At 37.3% G+C, this 15304-nt stretch overlaps 1 protein-coding gene across 1 annotated transcript in view; it reads right to left on the bottom strand.

The window, feature by feature from the left end:
* LOC136268751 (uncharacterized) overlaps positions 1-15304 on the bottom strand; it is a 29191-nt gene that overhangs the window by 1816 nt on the left and 12071 nt on the right. The window contains exons 6-12 of the mRNA XM_066064215.1: positions 11530-12101; positions 9696-9833; positions 8016-8238; positions 7898-7960; positions 3364-3420; positions 1988-2259; positions 1301-1328 (exon numbers count right to left, since the gene is read on the bottom strand). Of these exons, the coding sequence (XP_065920287.1) occupies positions 1301-1328; positions 1988-2259; positions 3364-3420; positions 7898-7960; positions 8016-8238; positions 9696-9833; positions 11530-12101 (1353 nt within the window). The remainder of the gene's footprint in view (positions 1-1300; positions 1329-1987; positions 2260-3363; positions 3421-7897; positions 7961-8015; positions 8239-9695; positions 9834-11529; positions 12102-15304) is intronic.

Here is a 15304-nt window from a genome sequence, read left to right as displayed (position 1 = left end):
TACAAAAGTTTTCCAGAACATATAAAATTTCCACTGGACTTCCAAGAATGATCTATGTCTGCTCTACTGTGTACCTTTGTCGCCAAATCGTCCCACCCACTTTTCTCCCTTTCAGAGAGGCTACAACTTTGGTGGTTTTTACCACCTTGAAAAAGTGCCTATATTGATGGTGATGATGGAGATGAGCATTTCAGCTGCATAAAAAATTATACGCATTAGCTCTTCTTGGCATTATATTCATAATGATATCCTTGTACTATATAATCACATATTGAAATTGTTTCCATGTACAGCTACATCACTAGCACTGATCTAGATACTTAGCACTAAATGTATACATTGCAAGTTCTGTGTGCAAGGAAATTACACTTGTGATTTATTATGATTACTATCTGCATGTTCTAGACTGAATCATCTTGAAATGCTGCTGGTGCATTTAATTTGATTATTACAACTGTGAAATGCTTGCTAGTCAGCTGGTTATTTGTCTGTCACCATGGCACACAAGCTGTAGTATCTTGTAATAACACATTAACGGTACATTCTGGATCACACACTCATGACACAAGTAATAGTTGTAATACTGTATGGTGTGGCAGCTTTGATCCACCCATGCATCATACTACTATAATTATATCAATGTATTTGATTTAAAATCTTCCATGCAAAAAACAGTTTGGCTGACACATCCATGTAAAAAGGACTCACAACTAAAAGAGCTAATATCTGGAGTGCCCAAGCATGACATGTATAATAGACAAAGTTTTAACATTAGACTTTTATCTTTGACTCATTTTCTACTTTCAGTCTTGATGCATTGTAATTAATTTGTTTTTAACAATTAATTAGGCTGCCTTTTTCAATAGTCAATGTATAGAGAAAAATGTGCAGAATTGCATAAAGTTGCTGAATGTAGAACATGAGTCAATGATAACTAAAAGTTTGTTAGCTGTATTAACATTTGTACCAGGCCTGCAATAATAGGGCGTGTGGGCACAAACTATACACCCTGCAGGACATATCTCAGTATGAGAATAAAATATTTGCATTCTGAAACTTGTATTGTAAAAGTCCATTAATTGCTTAATACCTGTGGAAAATTTCAAAGCCTCAGCTTGATGGCACAAAAGGTTATGGGCAATAAAAGTTTGAAAAAGTAGTCAAATTTTATGTTCCCACATGCCCTATTTTTGCAGGTCCGGTCACATTAATTTTATTCTTGGCCATTCCAGATATCAGCTCAGTCACTTTAATTTTCATGGATGTGGCCTTTTTTTACAGCGAATGCATGGAGACTTACCAACTGAAAGAGGGAATTGATCATCTGACTATAACAAAACAACATGCATATACATACTGAAGTAGAAAGTGATATAAAATGATGTACATAAACGTCAGTAAATGCAATGAATTATGCCAATCTAATATCAGTGAGGGTAATAAGTGTTACAGAGTGTATAAATAGACACTAGCCTATTATGCTGTTAATTGTTACTACTCTGCAGTGCTAAAATTTGCATGTTACATACTAATGATTATGATGCCTCAGTTCCCAGATTTGTGGATAAATATCAATTTCTAAATGATTTAATAAATAGTACTTTTAAGAACTTGGCTGCTTTGTGAAGTATTGAATTAGTATGCTCTATAAAAGAGTATATCGATCTTTTTCTGTGTCATGAAATTTCACAAGCAAAGATTAAAGTATGGTCTATTTAATATTCCATATGCTTAATGCTTCATGCATCTATTATGCTCAAACTTATGCCAGCACAATTGGCACAGGTGTAAAAGAAGCTGTTAATTATCATTGTAGAAATGTGTTATAGACTGTCCTTGCTTTGCCCTTGAACATTTCCCTATCAAAACGTTTAGAAGAACCATATGCTTTTTAAATTTCAGGGTTATAATAAGGACCAATGAAATACATGTAGCTCCATAGCAACGGGTAACTCATAAGTAGGGAATTACACCTATTAATGCTTACCTCCAGTGTTTTAGTAATCTGTACACATAAGTTGATCTCTTTCATTAGTCTCAAGGCATCAATTAGTTTCTTCCATGTTGGTATAAACCCATTTTCCTCAGCTAACCAGTACCTATAAACCCTCACAAGTGCTGATAGTGGTTTGTCGTGATATTTATCATTGATTTTCTCTATCTTTGGTGAAGGAACACCAAGTGCATATCCAAGGGCAGTCCATTTGTTCTTCAGTACTTCTTCTGTGTGCACCATCAGATTTCGAAAGTTCAGCTCTCCTAGTAATAAACAGTAACTATAATTATTATAATTACTAGTCGCCAACAACAGAATGACAATGTTAAGACACACAGAGCAAAAAAAATAGAAAAAAAACAACAACAACAACAACAAACAATGAATGGAGCCTGATACTTGAACATATAACGTTTGTGACACATGTACGTGTACACAGTTGATGCACTGAATTTTATTGCTAGGCTAGGGGAATTAAAAATTGACTTGGTTAGGCCATTGTAACTACTTACTTTGTTAGAAAATTATAGATATGATATGGTACAGTGTTCCCTGAGAGAGGAGTTATTACACAGTGCGCAAAGCACACTCTGCAAAGCACAAGCATCCTAGAGGGGTACAAGGGCAGCCTCCCCCAGGAAAAATTGTAGATGTGTTGATATTTCAGTGCTAAATCATCTAGCTACTATACCTTGATGTTCTTTTATACTATAGCTACACTGTAAGCCTCGTAGCTACAAAGTATAGCTAATTGTGTAGTTATAGTATTACAAGAACTATTTGAACGCATTAGACCATATTCGTGATGAAGTGAACAGATCATTACATAATACTAGAAAATAATCATATGCTTACCTGTGCCCCATTATGCCCTGAATATGCTTTTTGAAAATATCATGACTGCTCTATTTTGAGTATCCAATACATATAAGAACATTTTATTACAATATTTCAACATGTGGTGATGGTTCTAATAGAGTATGTCAATCTTTAGTCACAGTTCCCTTTACAAGTACATAGTATTTGTTTACAGTGTTTGCTATCCTTATCTGCATCATGCAAAATATGCAGTTTTAGCTTCTCTGATACCCAATGCACAAATATTGTACCTATTATGCTGGCATTATGCTCAATACTTTTGCTTACCTATTATGCCTCTAATTATGATCAGTTCAGGCCTAGAGTAAAATGTACATGTATGATTGTCTACAGTTAGTATGGAGACTACTTGCTTTGGAATATTCGAGCAGGTCAACTAGTTTGTCCAGTTCCAGATTATTTGTTTGGCTTAAGCCTGACCAACTGGAACAGCTCCTCCAGTCTTGCATTTCTCATACTTATTTAGTTAAATAAATAATTATTTTTACCTGGTGCCATTTTATCTTCATTTGGTAGAGGTTTCTCTATGCTGTCATCACTATGCCCTATTATATAAAATATACTTGTTAACAATATTGAGGGTATTTTAACACTGCACACATTTCAACTAAAAACTTTGATTCTAAAACACAAAAAACTGAATAATATGATAGTCATTATTAATTTGCTATACAGTTGAAGAGCTTCTAAATGGTATAATGGAATTTGGAATACACTATTCAATAAATGCAGGGGCGTAGGAAGCATGGGTGCCATGGGTGCTTGGGCACCCATAAATATTTCCAGTGGTGTAACTAACAGGTGTCAGCACACTGTACTATATATTACTGAAATGATTGAGATATTCTAATAGAGCAGTCAATGACTCTAATAAAGCAGTCACAATATTCATTCAGAGAAGTAGTGTAGTCAACTAGGTAGTTATAAATATTGATTTTGATTATCAGCAATAGAATATGCAGCCATTGCTATCAGCTTGAGACCTTTTTTTGGTCTTCAGCTTTACTATTGGGCACCCATAAGTTAAATATCTTCCTACGACCCTGAAATGTTTTACTAGTGAATTAATTGTAATTAATTTAATCATAGATTTGTGATCATATAACTTTATAAAGTTATCTATCATATTATGTGTGTTTACAATAGCCACAAATGTACTTAGTCATGCACTACAGCCTTGGAGATATTATAAATGAATGTTAATATCATACAGTACAGTAGTACTGTATAATAGGAACTGATCTCCCCCAAAATGACACACATCAACCAAAATGCTGCCAATAAAAACCATCATAGAAGCATCTTAAACAGCAAAAGGCACCTTTACAGAAAAGTATTAATGTGTTAAAAACAATAGAACCCTTACAGAAGAATTTTAAAAACTGTCCAAATTTTAGTCTACCTGCCTGCCTGACCACAGTTACAATGGTTTCATGCCCAGACCACCATTTTTCTTTGTGAGGGGGTGAAGAAAAAAGTATCACACACAAAAAAACAACAGTCTGTGCACAAAAATACGATCCTAAATCTAAGCAACACATCCTATGACAACCTAACCATGGGCATATGAAAATGGAAAAATGGGTCCTGAAACAACAAAAAAAGCCTAACCATGGGAAAATGGGTCCTGAAGCAACAAAAAAAGCCTTGACCAGGATTCAAACCTGATACCTTGAGCTTCATAAGCAGGCATCCTAACCACTGTACCGTGGCTCCCAGCTACTCACCTCCTTTAGTTTCTACCTTATATATGTCATTCAAGAAGAAACCTATATAAGAAGAATACCCAGTGAAGAAGAAACCAAAGCTGAACTCGACCCTAACCCTAACCTAACATTATGTTAGCCTGTTACGCACAATGATGACTTTCACTGTCTGCATGAAGGTAAGTTTTTGGGTGAGTTCGAGGCGAGCTAGGATTGGCCCAGCTTTGCTGGGATGCTTGCTTCGCTCGCTCCAACCCTAGCTCATCTCGAACTCACCCAAAAACTTACCTTCACACAACTAGTGTGTTTGACATTTGAGTTATGAGTGATACTGCCAGATGAATAGCGCAAAAAAGTGGTGCCACGGTCCTGCTGTCGGACAAATAGCCACTGTGTAAAAAAATTCTATGTCTAGTCACTGGTAAGTGCTTTTAATGCTGTATTGCATGTTAGATGACTAATATTATCTGTAAAGGTGATTTTCATGGTGTAAGATGTCTCTAGGATGATTTCGAAGGCGGAATTTTAGGTGGCGCACATCATTTTTGGGGATCCCTACTAAGATAGGTACTTTATTACAAGTTTTTTGCTATTGAATTTGCAACCTTTGCAATTGAATTTGTCACTTTCACAGTAGAATTTGTTGCTTTTGCAATTGAAAATGTCACTTTGGCGATTGAGTTTGACATGTTACAGTAGAATTAGGTGCTACTGCTTTAGAATTCATCGCATTTGCAGTTTGCATTAATTGTTGACTAACAAGAACTTGTAGTTATTGGTGGTATTAAGTACTTAATTTGTTTACAGCATGCTTGTTAACCACTGTAGTTCACCATTGATGGACAGTTTGCCATCAGATGCATATATGAATTTTACACCTCTGAAAATGCTAGTACTTCCTTAAGAAACAACTTCAGCCCAATAATAACTTATTGAAATAATTACACTTCTATTTTGGCTCGTAGAACAAAAAATCAGTCATGATAAATTTCCTGCAAACATGACTACTTCTAATGCAACAGCGCCTAATTCCACTGCAGGCATATCAAATTCAATTGCCAAAGCAATGAATTCAATTGCAAAAGTAATGAATTTGAGCACGATAAGGCCATACCTATTTGAAAAGTTGTTGCTCAGACCCAACTGACCCAATTTTGCATGGATTTTTTAATTAAGAAAAATTTTGAAAAAAAAGATCACATGACACCTAAACATTAGTTTGTGATTCGAATTGTGACTAAACTCCATCGATTTCCTCTGCTACCAGTTGCTACAAGAAAATATTGAAAATGTTAAATAAGAATCAACAGACCTTACCATTGGCAGCCTGATCGTTAGCAAACTGTTGAGTTTGACGTTTCTTGTCTGGAAACCAAATCTCCTTCATCAACTCTCCAACGCCATGCTCATTTCCTTCCTTAATTAACTTCTCTAAATCATCATTTCCAGCTTTCACAATAGTAGTACAAATCTCTGTGTGCTGTTCTTCTTTTAATGTTACCTCACTTTCTTTATACTTGGCCAATTTGTGAGCAGATAAATTTCGTGTGTACTGAGCATTTTGTCACCTTTTCAACTGGCTGGCTGGGGACATGTAAGATAGCCTAGCTTTAGATGACACACTTTGTCGTTTCACTTTTCTTGAGGGACTTTCAGAGATTGTCCTTCTTTTCTGACACTCCAAGTCCAACACTAAGCGCTTGCAGTATTTACATCTGACTTCTGCAGAGTCCTTCTCACTAGCTCTTGCATTGAGAGCCAATTTAAACCAGAGCAAGCAGTTCACTGAGTCAACCCTGGCAAAAGGAAATTCCGTCTTGCGGACACTTCTAATATGAAACCGGATGGCTGCATAGTATTCTGTTTCATACTGCTCAGGGTTTATTCCTGGACAGAATTTAAACTCTGATTTGGCTGAAAATTTTACGCACAGTGATTAAATCTTCACTACTGACGAGAATGCCAGACTCCCACTTCCTCATCATGACATAAGCAGCATAGAAGTTGTACTGCACAGTCACTTGCACACGAGAAATCATGCCAAATGGAGGATGACTATGCAATTGTCGCTGGCTTATTTGTAGGAGTGGTTGCTCACCTCCGGTTGCCATTGCAAAAATCAAATCAGGAAAAGCATCCCCTACATCATTGACCATTGACTGAAGGATGCTCTCTTGCTGAATGAATGTTAGGTCCGGACTACTTTCACTAGCACCACTCACCGAACAGAAATGTTCCTCACAGCTCACTACAGGGTTTGTGTGTGCTTCATCCTCACTGAAAAAATCGGTTCCTTCGCCAGCAACATCACGAAGAACCTTACTGTCTGTGGCAGTAGCATTCACTATCTCAGTCTCACTTCTGTGTCCATCCGGTTCAGTGGTTGTAGTCCCGATGTCGAAAGAAAACAACTTTTCTTGGGGAACTCCTGTTAAAATGTTATCATCGCCATCAGAAAGAACGTCGCTTTCAATATCATCAAATAAAAACCTCCGTCTCTTTCTGTTTCTCGAAGGCGTTTCCTGAGTTGCCATCTTGCGCTAAGATTGACTGCCACAATCGAATAGTTTAGTCTAACATGCGGCTGTTTCTGAGACTCTCTGCAGGCGTTGATTAATGCAACGTCGACACTTGGTTAGTGAGCGTAAATATCATGAAATATACGAGTCACTTTACGGGCTCATATTCACTAGACTATAGCGCAGTTAGACACTCTCCTCTCCATTATCTACTCTTGGTATGGCCTAAAGTGACAAATTCAATTGCAAGTGGGACAAAGCCAATTGTTACAAAGGTGACTAATTCAATATATTGTTGCATGTAGTATTTTTGATATGTTCAGTACTATTGGGAAACACCAATGCCATAGATTGCACATATATAAGACAAAGCAAAACTATATAGCATAGCATCATTCATAAAATTTACATATGTTAGTTACTTTGTACTGCATAAACAGTGAATTATAAAATTACAAAACATGTTCATCAGCATTTCATGTTGAAACTGATTGAAAGTAAACATAAAACCAAAAACTTACTTAAGCAAGTATTACATCTTAGAGGCACGTACATACTTAGCACACAAGTATTATGGACGAGCTACTAGCTATAGGGAAATAACAATGGGCAAGTAAAAGCAGTACCCTTGTCACTAACAATTAGGCAATAAGTGCTGCTGGTAATGATGGAGCATTATTTTGCAAACTATCTAATAAGTTGGATACAAAGCCACATGATAAGAGTTAGCATTCCTCCTGAGTCCAGCAATCATATATCATTACGTGAACAATCCATTTTATTGTAAGTAGACTTACCTGTTTCATTACTCTCTGATCTACATTTCACAGATTCAATAGAGGTGCTCAAGATAAACTCGTCTAATTGGAATGGGCATGTACTTACCAATAAGAAAAATAAATAAATTATACTTACCAACACCTGGAACCTTTAACGTTTTTGTTTTTCTTTCAGTGTTACAAACTAAATTAACTTTAATAAACTTTGATGTTTGAAAAAACTGTTGATCCTTTGCTTGTATTATAACTTCAAATCGTGGTGGGTATAGCTTGCTCTTCATTTTCTCTTTAAGGTCATTAAGTAAATGGGTATCACCATAGCACTGATGAAAATCAACATCTTCTTGTTTTATTGTTTCCTGCATGAAAAATGGTGATTACACTAAAACTGAATTGCATATATACAATGGTAAAGCAACCTTTTGGATATCCATGTTCATCAAGACTCATTGTAAGTTGTGCAGCCAGTAAAGCAGAAACACACACCACAACAATAAATGATGTGACCACTACACGTGAGGATTTTACACTACAGGAATGAACGTTGTCAAATTTGGCCTGCCTGTAACTCAGCCATCATTTAAGCTATACCTCAGAAACTCTAGAGTTAAACTTATCATGTCACTAGTAAATACTACACAAACAGTGAAGCAAATCTATATAGAACGTTTTGAGATCAAGATTTCCAACACCAAAGGGAAGGTTTCGTTTTATTTATTATTTTTATTGCATGCAGTTAGATGCAACTGCAGATGTATGCCTTTGTGCATTCCGAACATTGATTGCCCTGCTATCACTTTCCATATTCTCTTAATCGCCTCAAGATCCACATCATCAATTTCGTCTTACATCATTACCATACAGTTGCAATGTCAGCACCACACGAAGTTTCAATCGTGCTCAGTCGACCTAGAGGCCAAATACAAAAGCCATATTGTTGTTTTCCGCAATACTCACTTGGCATGTAGGGAAATGTGTCTTTGAACTGTTCTAAAAGTTTTGTTGAGATTGTTACATATGTTTTCAAGAATGGCTAGTTTGACATTTGAATTTAGTCACTCCCACATAATTTGCCCACTTATGAATTTAAGGAATAATGCAGAGCACAACTGCAGTCACCGGTTATTGAACTGGGCTGTGAATAATAAATGTAGTTAATCAGTACATGTAGCCATAAAAGAAGTGTGCAAAAAACTATGCCATTATTCAAGAATGGCTAGTTTGAAATTTGAATTTAGTCGCCTCCATGTAATTTGCTCTCTAAAGACGTGGCTTAAAGAATTTAAAGAATGACACAGAGCACAACTGTGGCCACCGGTTATTGAAATGCGCTGTGAATAGTAAGTGTGGTTAATCAGTGCATGTAGCCATAAAACAAGTGTGCAAAAACTATGCCATCGTACACCAAGTATTTAGAACTGTAAAGGCAACCCCACACAAATGATATGGGCACAAGCATGTATGTATACACATGTAGTTACAACATACACAGGACACATGAATACCCAACAGATTTAAGGTACACAATAATAATGTAGGAATTGTATGACTGTCTGTGATATAACTGCCATGAAAACAATGTCTCCACTTCTCCAGTTGTACTATCTGATTAATATTCACAACTTGCATACCTCACACATATGGTATATCACTACCTTTTGTCGCAGTTAACTCTGCTTTACTTGGATGCCATTTTTTTTACAGCTATTAGCTGTTTTTGATGGCACACATACTACACATATATATATATGTTTCCTTTGGTACAGGAATTGGTGCATGTGCTTCAAGCACTACACTGTTTGATATGAGTGCACACCTTTGTTTGAATAACTCTAGCTGTATCCATCCAATCACAGTCTGTAATTTCAATTTCCACCTCTTCATATCCTTGTAGAAATTTGAATGGCACAATTGATTTATGTTCCCATTCATCACTATATTGTTCTTTTAGCTTCTGCATAATAATAATAACAATAATACAAATATATGCATATATATATGATCATCAGAATAGTACACCTATACAAGATCATTATTTAGCACTGCAATAACAAACTTCCAAGTCACTACATTTTAAAGAATTTTGTTTTGAATGTAGTACATATCTGATCCATAAATGGTATTGTGAGTATATAAAATAAACTAGACTAAATATTTTTACATCACAAATCAAACTAGCATATCAACACATTGGCTACATCCCCACACTATACTTGTTTCTACATTCTGCCTCTTATATCTGGTTGCTTTTATGGTCTTGTATTTCATTGTCCTGATTAATTCGGGGAATTGTTAAAACCTTAACTGCCTAATTTTTAAAGTCATTATCAATATAATGTAATTGCATGTGATATAATGTTGTTGTAGGTTTCTTTGATTGATAGTTTAGTAGAACACGCAATACAGTTATGTACATGGAAGCTTGGTTTAGTCACTCGTGTTGGTTCAACTGCAACTTCACAATAAAGTGAATGGTTATACCATAATTCACTTTATTTTGTGCAAAAAATTCCATGATAAAAATTTTCATTTAAAAGTATTTTTGTATGATTTACATGAATGACTGCTCTATTAGAGTAGGTTGATCAGTTTTCATGTAAGAAATTTTTGTACAAGTTTTGGATACAAAAATTATTTTACAACAAAAAAAAGCACTGAATTATTTCTGGGCCATATATGGGCCATGAAAGTTGTATCTGACCTGTTCCTCTACATTCATTTTGTTGTGCTATTCATCTTTAATTTTTACGAATCTGATGCTGATACATTATAGGTGTAAACCAGATACAAATCTGATATTCATACTTTGATGGCTACACAGAGATTTTTGTCAAATACTTAAGCAGCCAGATGGTTCCTATAATTACGTGTGCACATGCATGCACATGTGTGTGTGCGCGCGTGCATGAGTGTATGTGTGTGTGTGTGTGTGTGTGTGTGTGTGTGTGTGTGTGCGTGTGCATGTGAAGAGTGAATTCAGGGTTTGGAAAGGGGGTAGTAGGTATATGGAGCAGGGGGTCTGGGGGGCACAGCCCCAAATGCTAAAGCTATTTTATGTCTCAGGACTGAAAAATTTATGCAGAGTAGTTTATACACAAATGTCTAAATCATACTGCTTTCTAAGTGAACTACATTGATTAAGAGTTCATAGGGATGAGTGACAGCAGGAGCTTATAAGTGTCAAAGCTCCTGGTGACAGTCATGAGTAGTTCAGCTAGTTATATGTACGAGCCTAAAGAATGGCATACACAAGACAATGTGCATTTCATTTGGCTAAGTGTGTCCATGCATGGGATAATGCTAATTTTTAACTACGAGGGATCAATAGTGTTGTGTGGTGACTGTTTTATTAGAGTATTTGCTTTATCAAAGTATTGCAATCTTGTATGCTTTTTTTGGGGGGAAGGGGAGGCATGTGTTTCCTGTATCCCTCCTCCTTGGATCCACCACTCTGTGTGTGTGCATGTGTTTTGTGTGCATGCAAGAGGGTGTAACCGTGTTATGATCATGTACATAGGAGTATGCTTAGTTAAAGTGTACGGTAATACTTGGTCTGGACATCAGTTTTAAAGGACAAATTTGCATTTTAGACAAAGATCTCAGTATTTTTATTGTATATAGCTAATTGTTTAATTAGGCTATTGACACACCTGTTTGCAAGTTCCAATATTTGGCACTAGACAAATGTCAGCTTGCCAGATATTATCCTTTGGCTGCTTTTGCTTCATAGCTGCAACTTCATAATTGTATGGAAAAATATCAGCACACTTGACTTTATCTTCTATTATGCAGTAATAGCAAAAGTGCTCTATTTCAATATACCCATAAGGTCCATTGATATTAAATCTTCCACCATCAATTGTATTCATAGTTAAATTTTGGCAAAACTTAACAAAGTTCAGGTTCTTTGCATGAGACTCAGTTTCAATATGCACCATGTGGGGAACTTGTAACTTCACTGGTTTTTGTAACTGTACACTCATGCACAACCAGTAAACAGCAGAAACAGGAATTTTTCCTTTTGGAAATTTCACTGGAGCTACTATTGATGCTGCAAATCTTAACTCTGCAATAACCCCCTCTGAAATAGCACCTTTTGGAAATACAATAGTTACTCCATGTTGGTATGAATGAAATACTCCTCCTCTTTCATCAAATGAATCACTTTCTATGATACTCATACCCATATCAACAGGTGGATTATCTGCTTCAACAATCTTCACTATATGATACAATGATATAACTCAATGCATGATCATATTTCATGTGCAAGACAAGATTCTACTACATACACATTCGAGAGATACAGTCAGCCACACAAAATTAATATTAATGCATATGGTCTACAAACTTATAATTATGCTAAATGCTAAACTCAGATGGTATTTAGAAGAGCAAGGTATATTGTAGAATACAGATCAAGTCATGCTGGGGTTGGCCTTCTAAGTGTGTTTATTCTTTAATTATAGGAAAAACAGTCTTTTACCATATTGAACAATACCCATTTTCGGAATTCTGTATGTTGAGCTCACCAGTGGTGGAGGCTATTATATGTTCCGAATTTCAGATGTTTTACACCAAATTCTTGCCTTCAGAACATCCACTGTAATGGCTAAGATTTCTACCATGCATCAGGCAGGTCCCAATATGGATAGTGGATGTGGTGGGGAGGGCAAAGGAATATGTACAGCAGCTGGAATTCGGCTGGCTGTGGGTGCATGCCTGGTTAAAGAATGAATTAAATGTGCAATACGTGTGCCAAAAATCCAATGAACACACTGTGCATAATTTATTCATATTGCAGTATTGGTACCATACAGTACAATGGTACTGTATATTAGGGTTTGGTATTTCTGACCAACAATATAACCCTAAATAACCCTATATAACTCACAATATCTTCATGGCATCTTGGTATGATTGGTGAGGAACATATAAGCAAGCCCAAAAGTGTCTACAGACAGGCCAAAAATGCTTCTCTGATAATTTGCTATGGAATTTAATTGTTTTTGCTTTACAGTATTTTCTACTGACTGATTAACTAACTAGCTGCCTGCCTGTCTGATTCCTTCAGACAAGTAACCACCAAGGCTATGGGCCTGATTTTTTTCACTGTTAGACATCACTTCAGCCTGACTGGTGCCTTTGGCATACTGCAGTACATCCAATTCACGTCATCTTAGCAGAACCAGCAGAAGCGGTCTGGCTTGTCTGGTTTTGGCTGGACCAATTTGGTGAGATTAAACTTTTTAAAAAATTGTTCGCATAATTAAGGCATTTGTTTCCAATGGCGCTGTCAATGTTACCTTGTCAATTTCCTTTACCTGATGTTCCTGTAGTGCCAGTGCATCTTCCTTCAACCTTTAACTTCCCCAAGTAAGAGTTTGGAAAGAAGAACGTTATCGGGGGACTGTGATGAGTATAGCCCAGTTCCTCATTGTAGGTGATGATCGTCACTCCGATGGTCACGGATACATACACGAGACAACACAGTTACTACTATTGATTACATGTGCTACCAAATTCAATGTACAAACTGACATCATATTCCTAGCCTATTACATAAACTACAACTACGTAATATTAATGTATAATGCTACAACTAATCATCGAAATCCTCCGGGGGGCCACACAAGACACTGGTCCATTTGGCTACTCTTGCACGGACGCTTGTCTTGTGGGGCGGATGTCCTGTGGCTGTGATGTATTCCGCTGATTTCTCTCAGAATCTAACTTGTCCTGACTGTCGGTAGCATCTGAGCTAACAGGTTCTGCATCGATCTTACTTGTTATCTCAAGTGGGTAAATTCTGCTTATAGGTCTGTTTGTTTTTCCACTGCCTGTGGGAATGTCAACAGCTCTGATGAGTCCATCATGTCCAGTAATGGTATCCTCAATTACTACGAGTTTCCAACTGGCTCTGGGTGCGTCATCATGGACTAAAACAATTTCACCCTTCTTGACTGTCTGGGAGTTATTTCCTGTTGTACGATGAAATTCCCTGAGGGACGTGAGGTACTCTGTCCTCCATCTTCTCCAGAAGTTGTTCAACAACACCGTTATGGTTCTTGCTCTCCCTTTCACTTCAGAGTCGGAGCCGTAATCAGGGTCACTAATCTCATCTCCTTCGGTTATTGGGTGTGGGAGAGAAACAATCCTCCTACCATACAGCAAGTGTGATGGAGTGAGTGGTTCTGGGTCCTTAAGGTCAGGGGAGACATATGTTAAAGGACGGTCATCAAGAATGGCTTTGATTTCTACGATTATTGTTTGTAGATCAAGTAGACTCACATACAATCTTCCAAGTACTTTCTTAAAGGAAGCCTTGGTTAATCTGATAAGCCACTCCCAAAATCCCCCATACCAGGGGGCACACTTGGGATGAACTTCCATGCAATTTCCTTCCGACTAGAAGCATCTAGTAAGATCTTGCAACCGGACATCTTGTTGAGTTTATTGGCAGCTGCTAAGTAAGTGGACACATTGTCTGATAACATAACCCTGGGCAGAGACTTGCGAATGCTGAATCTCCTGAAGGCTTGTAGGGAGTTCTCAGTAGTGAGGTCAGTTACTATCTCAAGATGCACAGCTCTGGTCACTGAGCAAGTAAAGAGGCACGCATACACTTTACTCTCTTTACCTATGTTTCTCACATATAAGGCACTAGTGAAATCCACACCAGTCACTTCAAAGAGCTGCATCTCTTGAACTCTACACTTGACAAGGGGAGGTGGGTCCAGTGTTTGATATGACTTTCCTTCAGTCTTCCAGCAGATCACACAATATCTAAGGAGTTTCTGTATCAACTGTCTTGTACCAGGAATCCAGTAGCTCTGTCTGATGACTGTCAATGTCGAGGTTGCTCCAGCATGTAGGTGTTTCTCATGGACTGCATAGACAATGATTCTGGTGAATGGGTGTTTGGCAGGTAGCAAGTAAGGAAATTTCACCAGCTTAGAGACTGGGACATTATGAATCCTCCCGCCACAACGAATGAGTCCACCTTTGTCTACGAATAAACAGAGTTGATGAACTAAAGGTAATCAACTTGACTGGGAACTGATGTTCTGGATTTTGGCACAGAATGATTGCTGTTGTACAGTTTGGATCCATTTCAAGTTAGCTTGTGTATGCTCTGCAAGGGAAATAGGACCTGAGTACTTGATGGATGGCTTTCTTATGTTTCTCACAAATCTTAAAATATATGCAGTACCATTGGAGGAGTTGTGATAGGCTGTGGTATGCTGAAACATCAAGAATATAGTGAAGGCCAGTGTCTTCCACAGAGGTAGTACTTTGTGTCTCTGGTTGGGCAGTCTCTTTGGCTTCCACTAGTGAAACGTGTAGCTGAAGAGCTTCTGTAGGCTTCCACTCTGGCCAAAGGTTATCAGACAGTAACCAATGTGGGCCCTTAAACCACATCAA

The sequence above is a fragment of the Dysidea avara genome, chromosome 10 (assembly GCF_963678975.1).
Source record: "Dysidea avara chromosome 10, odDysAvar1.4, whole genome shotgun sequence".
NCBI classification, from domain to species: Eukaryota; Metazoa; Porifera; class Demospongiae; order Dictyoceratida; family Dysideidae; genus Dysidea; species Dysidea avara.
This window is presented reverse-complemented; position numbering and strand designations above follow the sequence as displayed.